The 16,983-nt window shown below is 46.0% G+C and overlaps 1 protein-coding gene across 1 annotated transcript in view; it reads left to right on the top strand.

Annotated features, from left to right (window-relative positions):
- Positions 1–16,983, top strand: part of fgf12a (fibroblast growth factor 12a) — a 72,227-nt gene that overhangs the window by 29,773 nt on the left and 25,471 nt on the right. The window contains exon 4 of the mRNA XM_055645807.1: positions 5,559–5,662. Coding sequence (XP_055501782.1) covers positions 5,559–5,662 — 104 coding nt within the window. The remainder of the gene's footprint in view (positions 1–5,558; positions 5,663–16,983) is intronic.

Genomic DNA, 16,983 nt, shown 5'->3' with positions numbered 1-16,983 from the left:
ACCTTGATGTGGATTGTGTGAATAGAACCCTGACCATAAACGTTTGACGTGGCACAGCTGTAGAGCTGCTGCCTCACAGCACCAGAGGCTCGGGCTCAAACCTGACCTTGGGCGCTGTCTGTACGTAGTTTTCACGTTCAGTGACCACGTGGGTTTCTTCCAGGTGCTCCGGTTTCCTCCCACATTCCAAAGATGTGCAGGTTTGACGGTTAATTGGCTTGTGTAAAATCGTAAATTTTCCCTAGTGTGTAGGGCAGTGCTAGTGTACGGGGTGATTGTTGGTCGGTATCAACTCGATGGGCCGAAGTAAAGGGCTGTCCCACTGCGGCGACCTAATCTGCCAGTTTAGACAAGTTTGCCCTCGACTCAAGCTCGCAGCATGGTCGACACATGGTCCTATGAGGGCACTGGAACTCTCCTTCATGCTCGAGGGAAGTTCCCGCCTACTCGCGGCCTCAGTTAGGTCGCGGAAAATTTGTCAGCATGTTGAAAAGTTTTCCGCGAGTAAAAATTGGTCGGCATGGTTCTTTTGAACTCGTAGTGCAGCGGAGTGGGGCCGCTATGTAGTTACAGACAGTCGAGGGCAGCCGAAGGCAATCTACCTCGCTGACCGGGCATTTTAATTGGCTCATTGGAGGATTCAGGAACAAGGAAAACCAACCAGTAGGTTAAATGCCCGCTAAACTTTATTATAAATATTTATCTCCACTCCTTCTCTGCCCCCTCCCCCTCCTTCCCCCCCCCCCCCCCCCCCCCCCCCTGCACTCTCTAAAGAACTTACCGTTATTGTGCAGTCGTCTTTCACCTTCCTCTTCATCATGGGTGTGAATTTCAGTCAGTGTTCCCCCACTTTCCCTGGCCCCCGCCTTTGCTGTGTGTGTGTGTGTGTGTGTGTGTGTGTGTGTGTGTGTGTGTGTGTGTGTGTGTGTGTGTGTGTGTGTGTGTGTGTGTGTGTGTGTGTGTGTGTGTGTGTGTGTGTGTGTGTGTGTGTGTGTGTGTGTGTGTGTGTGCGCACACGCGATCGGTCAATCCAGCTCGCGGTTTCATCGCAGACGGTCGATCCAGCTCGAAGTTTTTCAGGCGAGTGCCCTCGAGCTTGTCGATCAAAGACACTCTTCTGAACTCACGGATTAGGTCGCCGCAGTGGGACAGCCCCTGAACTGTTTCCATGCTGTATCACTAAAGTCTAAAATCAGTTGTCCATGTTCTCCACAGATGCTGCCTGACCTTCTGAGTTACTCCAGCACTTTATGTCTTTTTGTGTAAACCAGCATCTGCAGTTCCTTGTTCCTTCCAGTGACTCTATCTCGGACCTGGATGTGTGTTTGGGAACCTTAATGCAGGGGGAGCTGTGATTGCCAGCAAGTTGCTGGTGGTTTTCATATCTGTAAGAAGCAGAGATTTCCCCGAGTTCTGGACAACATTAGCAGCGGCACTTTCTTGGAATCCTTCCCCCAGGAGACTGCAATATGCTTTCACTTCCCTAGTGATGAAGAGTTTCAGCTGGAGTTCAGGCAGCAACACCCACGCATCTTTCACAAAACCATGTTGCTGTCACTCGGCTGTGCTCCAGACACTGCGGCTGAGAACTGGAGCTGCTGAAAGATAGAAGCTTACAGTGCAGGAGAGAAATCCCTGTGCCTTGGTTAGTTTAGTTTAGAGATACAGCACGGAGGAAGGTCCACCGGGTCCACGATCCCATACACTAGCACTATCCTACACACTAGGGACAATTCACAATTCTTACCGAAGCCAATTAACCTACAAACCTGTGTCTTTGGAGTGTGGGAGGAAACCAGAGCACCCGGAGAAAACCCAGTCACAGGGCGAACGTACAAACTCCGTACAGACAGCGCCCGTCGTCAGGATTGAACCCATGTCTCTGGTGCTGTGAGGCAGCCACTCTGCCGCTGTGCCGCCCATGAATATTTAAATTCAACAATTTTGTAACCTTCGGAGGATCAGAATAGTGAGCTGCTGTTTTCAGGAAAGCCAGCTGTGGGGTAACTAACTCAAGATGGAAGCTTTTGTTTAATTGCCTGTGAGTGTTCAAAAGTCACATCGAGACAGTTTAATTGTCATAGGCTCCGCGAGTGGAACAAAGAAATTCTTGCTGCAGCTTTACAGGCACAATGTGAGGATGTTGCCAGGACTCAAGGGCCTGTGCTAGCGGAGAGGCTGTGCGGGCGAGGGCTTCATTTCTTGGAACGCAGGAGGCTGAGGGATGATCTATGAGGGGTAAAATCATGAGGGGAATAGAAAGGATAGATGCACAGAATAATTTGCCCAGAGTAGGGGAATCAAGGTGTAAGCTAATAGGGGCACGATTTAATTTGAACCTGAGGGACAACCTTTTCACACAGAGGATGGTGGGGAAAGGTCAGTACCTATAACCCACTTGATTACATTACAACAATCCACCTACCTGGACCTTTAACATAATCACAGGCTCAGTAAACAAAATTGTGATATGAATTGAGCCATGATGTAAATTAACTGTGATCTAATCGAATGATGGGACATATTTATATTTACAGCCAGGACTTCATTCCTTGGTATGCAGGAGACTGAGGGGTGATCTTATAGGTGTACATAAAATCACTAGGGGAATGGATAGGGTGAATGCACAGAGCCTTTCACTCAGGGAAGGGGAATCTGAACTAGGCGACATAGGTTGAAGGTGAGAGGGGAAAGATTTAGTAGGAACATGAGGGGCAACTTTTCCACTCACAGGGTTGTGGATATATGGAACAAAATGCCAGAGGAGGTAGTTAAGACAAGTACTATAACAGCATTTAAAAGCCACATGGACAGGAACATGGATAGGAAAGGCTGAGAGGGAAGACAAAGTGCTGGAGTAACTCATCAGGTCAAGCAGCATCTCTGGAGAACATGGATCTTTCCCTCTCTTTTATTTATTTATTTATTTATTTATATTTTTTATTAGAAGTACAATAATGTAGCACATAAGTACCTAATGCATTTCGTTGTCTCTGTACTGTACACTGACAATGACAATTAAAATTGAATCTGAATCTAATACATATGAGATATTACAGTTTATGTACAACTTAACATGTTTCAAATTTAACAGAATAGAACAGATCTTTCCCTCTCAACCCCATTCTCTTGTCATCTCCCCATGGCCACTGAGACCCTTACTAATGAAGAACCAGTCAATCTCTGTTTTAAAAATATCCAATGACGGCCTCTACAGTCACAGATTCACCACCAGAGGGGTATGGGCCAAACGCAGGCAAACGGGACCAGCTTAGATGGGGCATCTTGGACGGCATAGATGAGCTGGGCTGAAGGGCCTATTTCCATGCTGTGTGACTGTCTATGATTATATTTGAGGGGTTGATTGGCCATCTCCTGGTCTTGAACATGGTCTTTGCCTCGCCCCCTTACCAATGAGCATTTGGCCATAATAAGATCCAGTTAGTTATCAGTGCCACCAATTCCCATCTCATTAAACGATCAGATTCATGCAGCATACTGCATAATGAGTTAATTTGCAATTTAGCCCAGTGTTGATGCTTCTGACTGTGATGGGTGAGGAGAGAGTGGAGGCAATGATTCGCTTTGTGTAAAAGTGGATGGCTTCTAATTAGATTAACCCTACGAGTGGCCCTGGGTTCTCGTCATTAATCAGGGATGCAATTAAAGAGCTGGGAGGAGGTTCTGTAGCTCTGCTGTCTGTGAGTCTGGCCGGCAATGATAAGATTATGCCGCAACACCACAGATTTACTGCTGCGTATCTTCCTGAACATGCAGTGCAGGCTTGCTTTGAGTGTGCGGGGAACGGAACAACATTTTGCATGCGATAGCCCAAAAAGGTTAGAGGGTAAAGATTTAATATATACCTGAGGGGAAACGTTTACGCATCCCACAAGGGTGGCACAGTGGCGCAGCAGGTAGAGTTGCTGCCTTACAGCACCAGAGACCTGGGTTCGATCCTGGCTACAGGTGTGTCTGTACGGAGTTTGTATGTACTCCTTGTGACTGCGTGGGTTTTCTCCGGGTGCTCTGGTTTCTTCCCACACTCTTCTTCCCACAAAGACGTGCAGGATTTATAGGTTAAATGGCTTCTGTAAATTGTCCCTTGTGTGTAGGATAGTATTAGTGTATGGGGTGATTGCTGATCGGTGCAGAGTCGGTGGGCCGATGGGCCTGTTTCCGTGCTATATCTCTAAAGTCTAAAGGACAGAGAAGGACAGCCTAAATGTAGATTTGCTAGAGATACAACAGGCCCTTTGGCCCATCGAGTCCACACCAACCATCGGTCACCTGTTCACACTTGTTCTATGTTATGCCACTTTCTCATCCACTCCCTACACGTTAGCGGCAATTTGCAGAGGTCAATTAACCTACAAAACCGCACGTCTTTGGTAATGTGGGAGGAAGCTGGAGCATTCGTGGTCACAGGGAGAACGTGCAAACTCTTTCATTCAGTAGGTGGTGGCTGTATGGAACGAGCTGCCAGAGGAGATAATTGAAGCAGTTACTATGACAACATTTAAAAGACCTTTGAATAAGTACATGGTTAGAAAAGGTTTAGAGGGATATGAGCCAAATGCAGGTAAATGGAACTAGCTTAGATGGAGTATATTGGTTGGCATGGTTGAGTTGGGCTATAATGCCTCTTTCTGTGCTGTATGCCTATAAATCTCAGAGGATATTCTTGAGTCTGGCTGTTCCTGCTTGGTTGCTGTGTCCCCAACTTTAGGTAGAGTTGGGATAAGCTTAATTGCCTGGAAGACTGTTCTTTCGGGCAATTAAGATGAACACTCTTAATTGTTCTCCTTAAGATAGATTAGCCTGTGTGTCTTTTGAGTGTGGGAGGAAACCAGAGCACCCAGAAAAAAACTCACGCAGGGAAAACTTGCAAGAAGAGGGATAACATTTCCGACTAGGTTCTAAGTATGAATTTCATTGTTCTGTTGCCGGTGCATATGACAATTAAACACACTTCACTCGACTCTTGACTACAGCAACATGTTTGCAATTAATAGTTTTCCCTTTTCCCAGAGTTGAAATGTCAAAGACTAGTGGGCATAGCTTTAAGGTGAGAGGGGCAAAGTTTAAATGAGATGTGCGGGCAGGTTTTTTCACACAGAGGGTGGCGGGTGCCTGGAACATGTTGCCAGGGATGGTGGTGGAGGCAGAGAGATTTACTTTAGAGATACAGTGCGGAAACAGGCCCTTCGTCTCACCGAGTCCCGCCAACCAGCGATCATCCCGTACACTATCCTACACATTAGGGACAATTTACAATTTTACTGAAGCCAATTAACCTACTAACCTGTATATCTTTTGAGTGTGGGAGGAAACTGGAGCACCCGGAAAAAAAACTCACGCAGGGAAAATGTGCAAACTCAATACAGACAGCAGCCATGGTCAGGATTGAACCCGGGTCTCTGGTGTTGTGAGGCAGCAACTCTACCGCTGTGTCACTGTGCTGCCCTGTTGATACCATGGGTGTTGGGGATGCCACTATCGGTTAGTATCAGGAGTAGGTAACCACCACACTGATGAATGGCTCTGTCCTTTTCCAGCTCTGTTCAACCTGATCCCTGTGGGACTGCGGGTGGTGGCGATACAAGGTGTGAAGTCTGGCCTCTACGTGGCCATGAACGGCGAAGGACTTCTCTACAACTCGGTGAGTGCATCCTCCTCTTTGCCCCTCTGATAGAGTTACTACATGGAAACAGGCCCTTCGGACCACCGTCCGCACCGACCATCGATCACCCCAAGCACTAGCACTATCCTACACCCTAGGGACAATTCACAATTAATCTGCGAACCTGTACGTCTTTGGAATGTGGGAGGAAACTGGAGCACCCGGAGAAAACCCACGCGGTCACGGGGAGAACAAACAAACTCCATCCGTACAGACAGCACCTGTTGTCAGGATCGAACCTGGGTCTCTGGCGCTGTAAAGCAGCTACTCCACCTCTGCGCCACCGTGCTGCCCACTCTTCTTGGTCACGAGCATCGAGACAGTGTTGGGCCTTTCTGGGTATAGTTGGGTGGATGGGATAGACTGACTTGCTCTGTGGAGGTGGCGTGGAAAGAGATGCCCATGAACTATTTGGTGTTGCGTTGAATGTGTCGTGTTTTGCTTGGCTTGGTAACCAGCGAAGTCACGTCCCTCTCCTCGCCCATCCGCCATCGTTCCCTGGGAGCGCAGGGTTGGCAGGGGAAAGGATTTCATCCCAATTGGACTGTCCGCAATGGTAATCACAACATGTCCAGTCTCATTTCATCTCCCCGTGATTAAAATCTACCAGCATGTTCGAGCTTGCCTGATTCTGTCAGCAGTTGTAAACTTGAAGCCTTCAGAAAAGAAAGTGCCTTATTAATTATTAATTCAGAAAGTATTTTCGACCTAGAAATTACTCTTGTTATTGGAGTTGCTCGTGCTTGCTGTGACATTCCACATGAGAAATTTATAGCCAAGGCCTTGACAAATGTCATACATTGTTGTCGGGGGGAGCGGAGAAGCAATTTGATTGCCACCTCTCCGATAATCAAGGACTCTATCTCTAATACACTGCGGGCCTGAGGGGGAGATCTCGCTCAGGTTCTTAAAAGTTATGAAGAGGTTTTTGGATTTTACATTTTAGTTTTAGAGATACAGCGAGGAAACAGGCCCTTCGGCCCACCAAGTCCCCGCCAGCCAGCGATCCCTGTACGCTAGTTCTATCCTCCACACTAGGAACAATTTACAATTTACAAAAGCCAATTAACCTACAAACCCGCACGTCTTTGGAATATGGAAGGAAACCAGAGCACCCGGAGGCTACCCACATAGTCACAGGGAGAATGTGCAAACTCCATAGAGACAGCACCCATAGTCAGGATCAAACCCGGGTCTCTGGTGCTGTAAGGCAGCAACTCCACTGCTGTGCCTCTGTGCCGTCCCAGTGTTGATTCAACACAGAACTTGTCAATTAGAACACAGATGAGCGTGAGCAATGCATAATTCACACAGAACACAAAGTGCTGGAGAAACTCAGCAGGTCAGGCAGCATCTGTCGAGGGAACATCTGAAGAAGGGATCCAACCCAAAACATCGCCTTGTCCATTCCCTCCGCGGATGCTGCTTGACCTGCTGAGTTCCTCCAGCACAGTTTTGCTTAAGGTTCCAGCATCCGCAGTCTATTGTGGCAACGTTCACACATTTTGATCAAAGGCAACACTCCTCATCACTCATCCATATATCCTGCCTTTGATTTTTGCATCTGCACTGTACGTAATTGATGGCACCGTGTAAAGGAGTTTAGCTCTGTAGCAAACCGGTTTCATCTTTTTTTTTTGCTTTGGCCTTTATCCCCAGGCACTCAATGAATGTGGCTTCTATTTCTATTTTAAAATAACTTTACTAAAACATAACAAAACTTAAATGAAAGAAAGTTTAACCGCCTTGTCCAGGACTCATTCCAACGCTGCAGTGCCCACAGATTTTGGAATGTCTCCAGCAGGACACCAGAGACCATCTATACGTTCCCTGTGGACTCTTGAATGTGAATGTTGATTCTTGCTACAACCTGCGACTGTTTGATCAACCTGCGACTGTTTGCTGAGACAGGAATAGATAGGGTAGACCAGAGGTCGGCAACTTTGTTCTGCAAAGGAGCCAGGACTCAAGACCCAAGTTTGTGAGCGGATGGCGGGCCACATCTATCGCCATAGTTAATAAATAATGAATGATCTTTTTTTTTAAATCGCAACAAAAATGTGACAAAAAAACAATTATTCCCACGACAAGCTACAACTAAAGTGCAACACTGTGGCCGGAGCGGAATTCCTCACCGACTCCGCTGATGCTTCGCTTTCCTCCAGCCCGAGGAAGCCACTTCAGCCCGCTTCAGTTTCACACATGCACCGGGGTGGGGAGAGCTTTCACTCCCGATGGTCAGGGGGATGGAAGAGGGGGTTGAATGGTAGGGACAGAGAGAGAGAGAGAGAGAGAGAGCGAGTGAGTCGACAGACGTTGTGATATGGAATTTGCTGTGTGTGTGAGAACTATTCTCGGATAAGTGTTGTGTGGGTTTTGTGTTACCGCTGCGGACCGGATTATTTCAGGTTATGGGCCGGATCCGGCCCGTGGGCCGCAGCTTGCTGACCCCTGGGGTAAACAATCAGAACCTATTTCCCAGGATAGTAAAATCAAATACTAATGTGGATAGCAAAATTTAAAGGAGGTGTGCAGGACAACCTTTTTACACTGAGGGTGGCAAGTGCCTGGAAAAACACTGGTTGAGGCTGATGCATGAGTAGCATTTAGTTTGGATACACAGCATGGGAACAGGTCCGACGGCCCACTGAGTTCACGCTGACCATCAATCACCCGTTCACACTAGTTCTATGTTTTTCCACTTTCACATCTACTCCCTGCACACCAGGGGCAATTTAGGGAGATTAGTTCCCCAAACCCACACGTCTTTGAAAGGTGGGAGGAAACCGGAGCACCTGCAGGAAACACATGAGGTCACAGGAAGGACGTCCTTCAAACTCCACACAGAGAGCACCCAAGGTCAGGATCGAACCCGGTCTCTGGCATGTGAGGCAGTGGTTCTGCCAACTGCGCCACTGTGCCACAACTTGAGAACTGCATGTATTTCTGGTCACCATATTACAGAGGGAGTGACCAGGGTGAGAATGGCCCTTGTTTGTGCTGGCAGCCTTGCCGAGGCAGTGTGAAGAAGTGGACCAACTAACCTCCAAACGTTTTTCAATTATTCCAATGACAATGGCAAATACGCTAAATTAGTTTCAATTTTTAAGGCAGCAATGTCTTTTTTTTTAATTTATAATTACTGTCTTTTTTTCTGGTGACACTCCTGCAGTGACAAGGTTAATTTCCTCGCTGCCTTTTCTCCCCAGAAGATATTCTTTGCAGAGTCAGCACTGGCTGCTTCCTGGAATTTACAAACAGGGATCCTCGTATCTAGTGCTGGCAGCTAAAGACTTCTCTGAACCTTAAATCTTGCTGACAGTCATCTGAGCGCAGATTTTATTAAATGCAAATTACAGATTTTTTTTGTTCGCTGAGGAAAAATTCAGGAACAATACTTTCTTAGCAACCTCGGAGGTTTAAGAAAGGGAATTGGTAAAGTTAATTTGAGAGGTTATGAGAAAAGATTAGCGAGCTGAATCCTAAAATATTTCATCAGTATGTGGTTCAGTTTTGCGCACCTTGCTGTGGGGAAGATACCTTTAAACTGGAAGATTTCCAAGGTTGTTGCCAGGACAATAGACAATAGGTGCAGGAGTAGGCCATTCGGCCCTGCGAGCCAGCACCACCATTCAATGTGATCATGGCTGATCATCCCCAATCAGTACCCCGTTCCTGCCTTCTCGCCATATCCCCTGACTCCGCTATCTCGAAGGCCTGAGCTACAGGGAGAGGTTGGGCAGGCTAGGACTTTATTCCTGGGAGTGCAGGAGCTGAGGGGTGATCATACAGAGGTGCATAAAATCATGAGCGGAATCGACAGTGTGAATGCACAGTTTTTTCTCCCAAGGGTAGGGGGGATGGGTGGTCAAGAACTAAGCATCAAGAACTATAGGCAAGAAGGGAAATAATTACCAGGAACCTGAAGAACATCTTTTTCCCTCAGAAGATGGTGGGTATATGGAACAAGCTGCTAGACGCGGTAGTTGAGGCAAGTACTATAACAGCATTTAAAAGCCACTTGGACAGGTACATGGATAGGAATGGTTGAGAGGGATGTAGGCCAAACGCGGGCATCTTGGTTGGCATGTACTACAGGCAGAAGGGCCTGTTTCTGTGCAGTATGGCTCCATTCTCAGTGATAATGTAGGGGAGAGTTTGAACGTAATCAAGTTTCAAAATAAATTTGTTGTCCAAGGGGTGGACTAAGCTTTGAAAGGAGGACATTGAATTGGTGAACTAAGCTCTGAAATGAGGACAGTGTATTTGTCTTTGTAACATGAATAGATTACTTTAAGACTATTTTAAAAGACAAAGAGGTTATGAATGGAACAGTAATACGCAGAGAATAAGTGTTAAAAATGGACATACGTCCAAATGGAATGAATCTCAAGTTGCCAAAAGGCAGAAATGGGAATAGTATAGGTGTCATGATTAGCACGGACATTGTGGGCTGAAGGGCCTGTTCCTGAGTAAAACTGTTCGATTTTCTGTGCTCTGAACATAGGAAAATAGGATCAGGAGTAGGCCACATGGCCCCTGCCATTAAATATGATCTTTAGAGCTTAGAGCGTGGAAACAGGCCCTTCGGCCCACCGAGTCCACGCCAACCAACCATCACCAATACATTAGTTCTATCCTAGATATTAGGTACAATTTACAGAGACCAATTACCCTACAAACTTGCACGTCTTTGGAGTGTGGGAGAAAACTGGAGCACTCGGAGAAAACCCACATGTGGTCAATGGGGAGACCGTACAAACTCCACACCGACAGGACTCGAGGTGAGGATCGAACCCGTGTCTCCTGCGTTGTAAGGTAACAGTTATACCACTGTGCTACCCTAATCTGCCCCAGGCCTCTTCTTTACCTATTCTTCATAACTTTCTTTAATTGGATTTTAACTTACACTAAATCTTGTACGGTGTATCCTTTATCTGTGCACTGTGGACAGCCCAATTATAATCATGCAGAGCCTTTTCTTTGTCTGGATAGCACGCAGCAAAAAAACTTCTCACTGTACCTCGGTACACGTGACAATAATGAAGTAACCAATTCCTTGCAAAGATCTTGCAAAAATGTGTGGGTCGGAGTTTAGAGCCACTGCCTCACAGCGCCAGACAGAAGCTCCACACAGACAGTGCCCGAGGCCATGATCGAACCTGGATCTCAGGCACTGTGAGGCAGTAGCTCTACCAACTATGCCAGTTGTGGGATGAGTCACCCAGTCCTGCTCCTGTTTCCTTGTGTTCTCAGACACTTCCCACACTGGGGAAATCAGGTGGAGTGAGTTATTGCCTTTTCACAGCATTTCTGCCAGCTTGCTCTACAGTTGTGTGTGTGTGTGTGTGTGTGTCAGCAAGGATTTCCAACTTCACACAGTCCCCGACACTCACTAGTAGTTTCTGTCAGCTGTATCACCAACGTATACACAGTTATACATAGAATCAGGATTTGTTTTAACCTTATATCATCACAAGCTTTTTCCTGGCAAGTCTCTTTGGACTCCCCTGCCGAAACCCCTTGCCACCCCCCTCTCTCCCTCTTTAAGTGGAAACAGGCCCTTCAGCCCAACTCATCCATGCTAACCAAGATGTCCCATCTACAATAGTCCCAGAGAGGGGAGAGTTCTTCAGATGGTGGTGAATCTGTGGAATTTATTGCCACAGATGGCTGCAGAGGCCGTCAATGGATATTTTTAAGGCATAGATTGACAGATTCTTGATTAGTAAGGGTGTCGGGGGGTTATGAGGAGAAGGCTGAAGAATGAGGTTGAGAGAGAAAGATAGATCTGCCATGATTGATTGCCAAATGATCTGCTATGATTAGTCTTGATGGGCCGAAGGGCCTAATTCTACTCCAATAACATGAATTTAGGAACTTTAAAATTATATATAACAACATATAAAAATAAATCACTGTAGATACTGGTTCATACCAAAGATAGACACAGAATCCTGCAGTAACTCTGCAGGTCAGGCAGCAACTGTGGGGGAAAAGGATAGGTGACATATTCAGATGAACATAAAATTTGGTTCACCAAATGGTATTATAACATGGGGCTGATGTAGATGGGGCATCTTGGTCGGCAGGGACGAGTTGGGCTGAAGGGCCTGTTTCTATGCTGTATCACTCTGACTCAAATCCCTCCAACCAACATTTTTTTCCATCTGCCCCAGCATATGGAAAGTTGTTAAATTCAATGAAAATGGTTCTTGCTTGGGACTTTATTATTAGAACAACAGAACTATGTTATTGAAAAGCAAAAGAACTGCAGGTAGGGACGGCACAGTGACGCACCTGGCAGAGCCCCCCCCCCTCTTTCTCCTTCACCTCTCACCGTCTCTCCGCCGGTCCAGTCTCTCCCCTGTCTCCTACTAGCATCTACCCCACTCTCCCGCTACCTGGAACCCCCGTTTGCTTTTTTTACGTGAATGACCTTTGACAAATCCCATAATTCCTTTTGTTTTTCGGAATACTGAACTTGCTTATTATTGAACAGTATTCCCAGGAAGTCATAGACAAAAGGTGCTACTGGTGCTGTTTTGCAAAAAAAATTGCTGGAGTAACTCAGTAGGTCAGGCAGCGTCTCTGGTGAATATGGATAGGCAACGTTTCGGGTCAGGACACTTCTTCAGACTCCACTTCACTCCACTCCACGTCCCACTGCACTGCACACCACTCCACACGACACCCTGACGGCAGTGAGTGAAATAACATCTCAGGGTAAAGAGTCATTCAGCAAATTATTTTTTTACTCCTTTGTTACCAGAAGTACAATTCGTCAACATGTTCATGTTGGAACACATTAAGCCTTTGGCCTTGCAGAAGAAACATTGACGTGCCTTCATGTTGAGAGAGCAAAAGCAAAGATATTTTTCAAAGCTCTGGGACCATATGTTGCTGACAAAAAAGATCTATTGAAATTATTTCTGCATAGTGTAAAGTGGATCCCATCAAAGAAAGAAATGATGTTGATTGCCGAAGGAGAGAGAGACAGAAATAGTTATTGATGTTCATGTTACATGCTCAATGTGCCCTGGTCTTTCAGTCTCTGAAGTACTTTTGAAGTCTAGTTACTATTTTTTTAGTTTAGTTTAGTTTGGTTTTGGTTTGTTTAGTTTGGTTTCACAAGTTGATAAGTTGTTCGAGCAAAATTAGGCCATTCGGCCCATCCACTCTACTCTGCCATTTAATCATTGCCGATCTATCTTTCTCTCTCAACTCCATTCTCCTGCCTTCTCCCTATAACCTCCTGACACCCTACCTAATCAAGTTTGGTTTGGTTTACTTTAGTTTAGAGATGTATAGAAACATAGACATAGAAACATAGAAAATAGGTGCAGGAGGAGACCATTCGGCCCTTCATTGTGATCATGGCTGATAGTCCCCAATCAATAACCCGTGCCTGCCTTCTCTCCATATCCCTTGACTCCACTAGTCCCCAGAGCTCTATCTAACTCCCTCTTAAATCCATCCAGTGACTTGGCCTCCACTGCCCTCTGTGGCAGGGAATTCCATAAATTCACAACTGTCTGGGTGAAAAAAAATGTTCTCACCTCAGTCTTAAATGAACCTCCCCTTTATTCTAAGACAGTGCCCCCTGGTTCTGGACTTGCCCAACATTGGGAACATTTTTCCTCCATCTAGCTTGTCCAGTCCTTTTATAATTTTATATGTTTCTATAAGATCCCCCCTCATCCTTCTAAACTCCAGTGAATACAAGCCTAGTCTTTTCAATCTAGGCTTGGATGCAGCGTGGAAACAGGCCCTTTGGCCCATGGAGTCCATGCCCACCAATGATCACCCGTACATTAGTTCTATCCTACACACAGATCATGAAGAGCATAATTAAAGTAAGAAATATTGCTGCCGGAGTAGTTTTAAAAGAGTGGAGCGATTGTAATGTGTGATTACAGGTCCACATTTGGGACCAGCACACAAAGAGTCACCTGGGGTGGGCACCATCTATGTGACTCAGTACGTCTGTGTTGAAAATTGGTCCTCTGATCGAGAATCATTTATTTCATGTTTTAATCTTACTGTCCATCTCTCCAATTGTACTGGTGACATAAATTAATCTGCAAATGCTCCTTCAATACAGATGCAATCTGTAGCATAGCCTGCATCTGCCAGACCTTGTAGAGTCATGATCTATCATAGTACGCCAAGATTCCTGCGCAACGGTTCTGTTGCAGTCTCTGCTGAACATTTTACAAGCCGTGCTGTTTCTCTCCCTGTAGCCCAGTCCATCAGTCCCCACCATCGATTCCATCTACACTTCACACTGCCCCGGAAAAGCAGCCAACATAAGAAAGGTCCCAACCCAAAAGTTCACCAATCCATTTCCATGGTCCATCCTGCCTGATATGCTGAGTTACTCCAGCGTGTTAAATTGGGTCCATTTCGAACTATTTATTTTTCAAAGACTTGTCACTGGTTGAGCAATGTTTTTTTTTGTTTCCCTGCGAATACTCAGGAAATTCAATAAAGATATTCTTACAATACAATACACCCTTTCGAACCCCCACCCTGGCATTCCTTCTTCCCCCTGCCCCCCCATCTGGCAGAAGGATAGAAGATTGAAACAATGCACCATCAGGCTCATGAACGATCCTTCCATTAGCTAGGTCACTGTCCCATTCACCTCTATCCATTGCAGACATTGGACTTTGTCTGATCCTTGTTATGGAACTGATGTGCTACAATGCAGATACCTTTCCCATGCCGACTAACATGTCCTATCTACACTACTCCCACCTACCTGCATTTGGCCCAAATCCCTCTAAAGTTTTCTTATCCATGTACCTGACCAAATGTCCAGATTACAAAAGAGACAGAAAATGGGTGGGTTAGGCAGCATCTCTGGAGAACATGGATAGGTTACGTTTTGGGTCAGTAGAGTCTGAAGAAAGGTCCCGACCCGAAACATCACTAATCCGTGTTCTCCAGAGATGCTGCCTGACCCGCTGTGGCACTTTGTGGCCGGCTCTATAAAAGTTTCCACCTTTTAGATGAGATATTAAAACAGAGTCCAAGTGTTAGCTTAGCAACTCTGCTCTCTACACTGTGCCTGATTCAGATCCAGAGTTGACACCATCATTTAACCAATCTGGGAAACTGTCACCGTGCACCACTTACCTGTCAACTTCAATCTTCCCGTCAGACAGTGACGCAGCGGTAGAGTTGCTGTCTTGCAGCACCAGAGACCAGGGTTCAATTCTGACTATGGGTGCTGTCGGTACGGAGTTTACAGAGAACTCTGTGAGGCAGCAGCTCTACTGCTGTGCCAATGTGCCACCCTTCTCCCATTCAGAAATCTTGTCCGTGCAACTGTTTAATCGGTATGCAATAAGAAGGAGCTGCAGATGCTGGTTTATACCAAAGATAGACACAAAATGCTGGAGTAGCTCAGCAGGTCAGGCAGCATCTCTGGAGAAAATGGATAGTGAAGTTTCGGGTCGGGACCCTTCTTCAGACTGACTGTATATATTTATTCACATGACTAAGGCTGAAGTTCTGGAGATTTCTCCACACAGTCCTCCTTTCTGGAGCTACCTAATTCTGAAGTTCTAAACAGTCCTGCTTCTCTGAGAGTTTCTTCTCTAAATCTTCCTGCTTTTCTCTTCTCCTTACAATCTGCTATTTTGATCAATAATTATCAGTAATATCTCTTGTGGTTGGAAGCCCATTTCATTTACAAAGATAGACCTTGCGAGGAGTGAATGTGAATGAGATGTTGCCGTGCTGATGAGGGTGGTACAGATGTGAAATGTGGCCACCTTTACATTGGCGAGGCCAAGCATGTACCGGGTGCCCATTTCACAGAACACTTGCGCTTGGTCTGCCAAGGCCTGCTAGATCACCCGGTTGTTAATCATTTTAAATCCCCTTCCCATTCCCACACTGACCTTTCTGTCCAGGGCCTCTTCCATTGCCAGAGTGCACCCACATGCAACCTGGAGGAACAGCACCTCATGTTCCACTTGAGTAGCCTAAAAGTCGCTTTTAAAAAAAAAAAAGCTATAAATGTTGAATTTTCCATTTGCGGTAACTAACCTATAAACACAATCCCTTCCTCCTCCCCCTTTCTAATATAATAATAATAATACATTTTATTGTCATTGTAAATACGAACCACAACATTTCAGGCGCACTACCCGAGCGGAGCTCCAACGTATCAGATAATAATAATGACAATGGAAACGACAAAAACGGCTAGAAAAACGTCGTCAGAATGTGCAATATCCCTCACCTCCCCTCCACAATCAATCTGACGAAATGGGTCTTGATCTAAAACGCTGCCTACCCATGTTCTTTGGCGATGGCGATGTTGAGTTACTCCAACACTATTGTTTCTTTTTCTGTAAACCAGCATCTGCAGCTCCTATTGTCTACAAATGTGAAAGTCGTTTTTGTTGTGTTGCCTTTGATACTGGCACGCTGTGGTGGTGCTTCCTGATATTGGAGGGCACACTGATTGATTGCTGTTGATTGCAACTCTCCACAAGGACATGGCCTGCAATTTTATGCTGCACAGACCATTACACACAATGGCAGCTGGCACTGAAAATGAGAAGCATCTCTTCCCCAATCTGCAAATCACAAGTGACAGATCCATTGTTGAAACGTTCAGTATTCGAACATTAGGGATGGCACATAGTGCAAGGGGGCACAGTGGCGCAGCGGTAGAGTTGCTGCCTCACAGCGCCAGGTTCGATCCTGACGATGGGTGCTGTCTGTAGGGAGTTTGCACGTTATCCCTTTGACCCCGTGGGTCTTTTCCAGGTTTCCCCCCGCACTCCAAAGTCATGCAGGTTTGCAGGTTAATTTCTGTTGCTATTGTAAATTGTCCTGAGTATGTAGGATAGAACGGGTGTACAGGTGATTGCTGGTCGGCAGGGACGCGGTGGGCCGAAGGTCCTGTTTCCACGCTGTATCTCTGTACTAAACACAACTGAGAATAGTACGACACAGGAACAGACCCTTCATCCTGCAATGTCGATGTTAAACATGACGCCAAGTTAAACTAATCTCCTCTGTGTGTCATGTGATCCGTATCCCTCCCAGCCTGCATGCCTAGCTTAAAAGCCCCTTAAACACCACTATCATATCTGCCTCCACCACCACCCCTCACAGCGCTTTCCAGGCACCCATCCCCCTCTGTGTAAAAAAGACCTGCCCCACACATCTCCTTTATATTTTTCCACTCATCTTAAAGCTATGCCCGTTGATCTTTGATATTTCCACCCAGATAGAAAAGTTCTGACTGTCTACCCTATCTATGTCTATGATAATTT

Source organism: Leucoraja erinacea, chromosome 14, assembly GCF_028641065.1.
Source record: "Leucoraja erinacea ecotype New England chromosome 14, Leri_hhj_1, whole genome shotgun sequence".
Lineage (NCBI taxonomy): Eukaryota > Metazoa > Chordata > Chondrichthyes > Rajiformes > Rajidae > Leucoraja > Leucoraja erinaceus.
The sequence above is the reverse complement of the archived record's forward strand: the minus strand, read 5'-3'. Positions and strand labels throughout refer to the sequence as shown.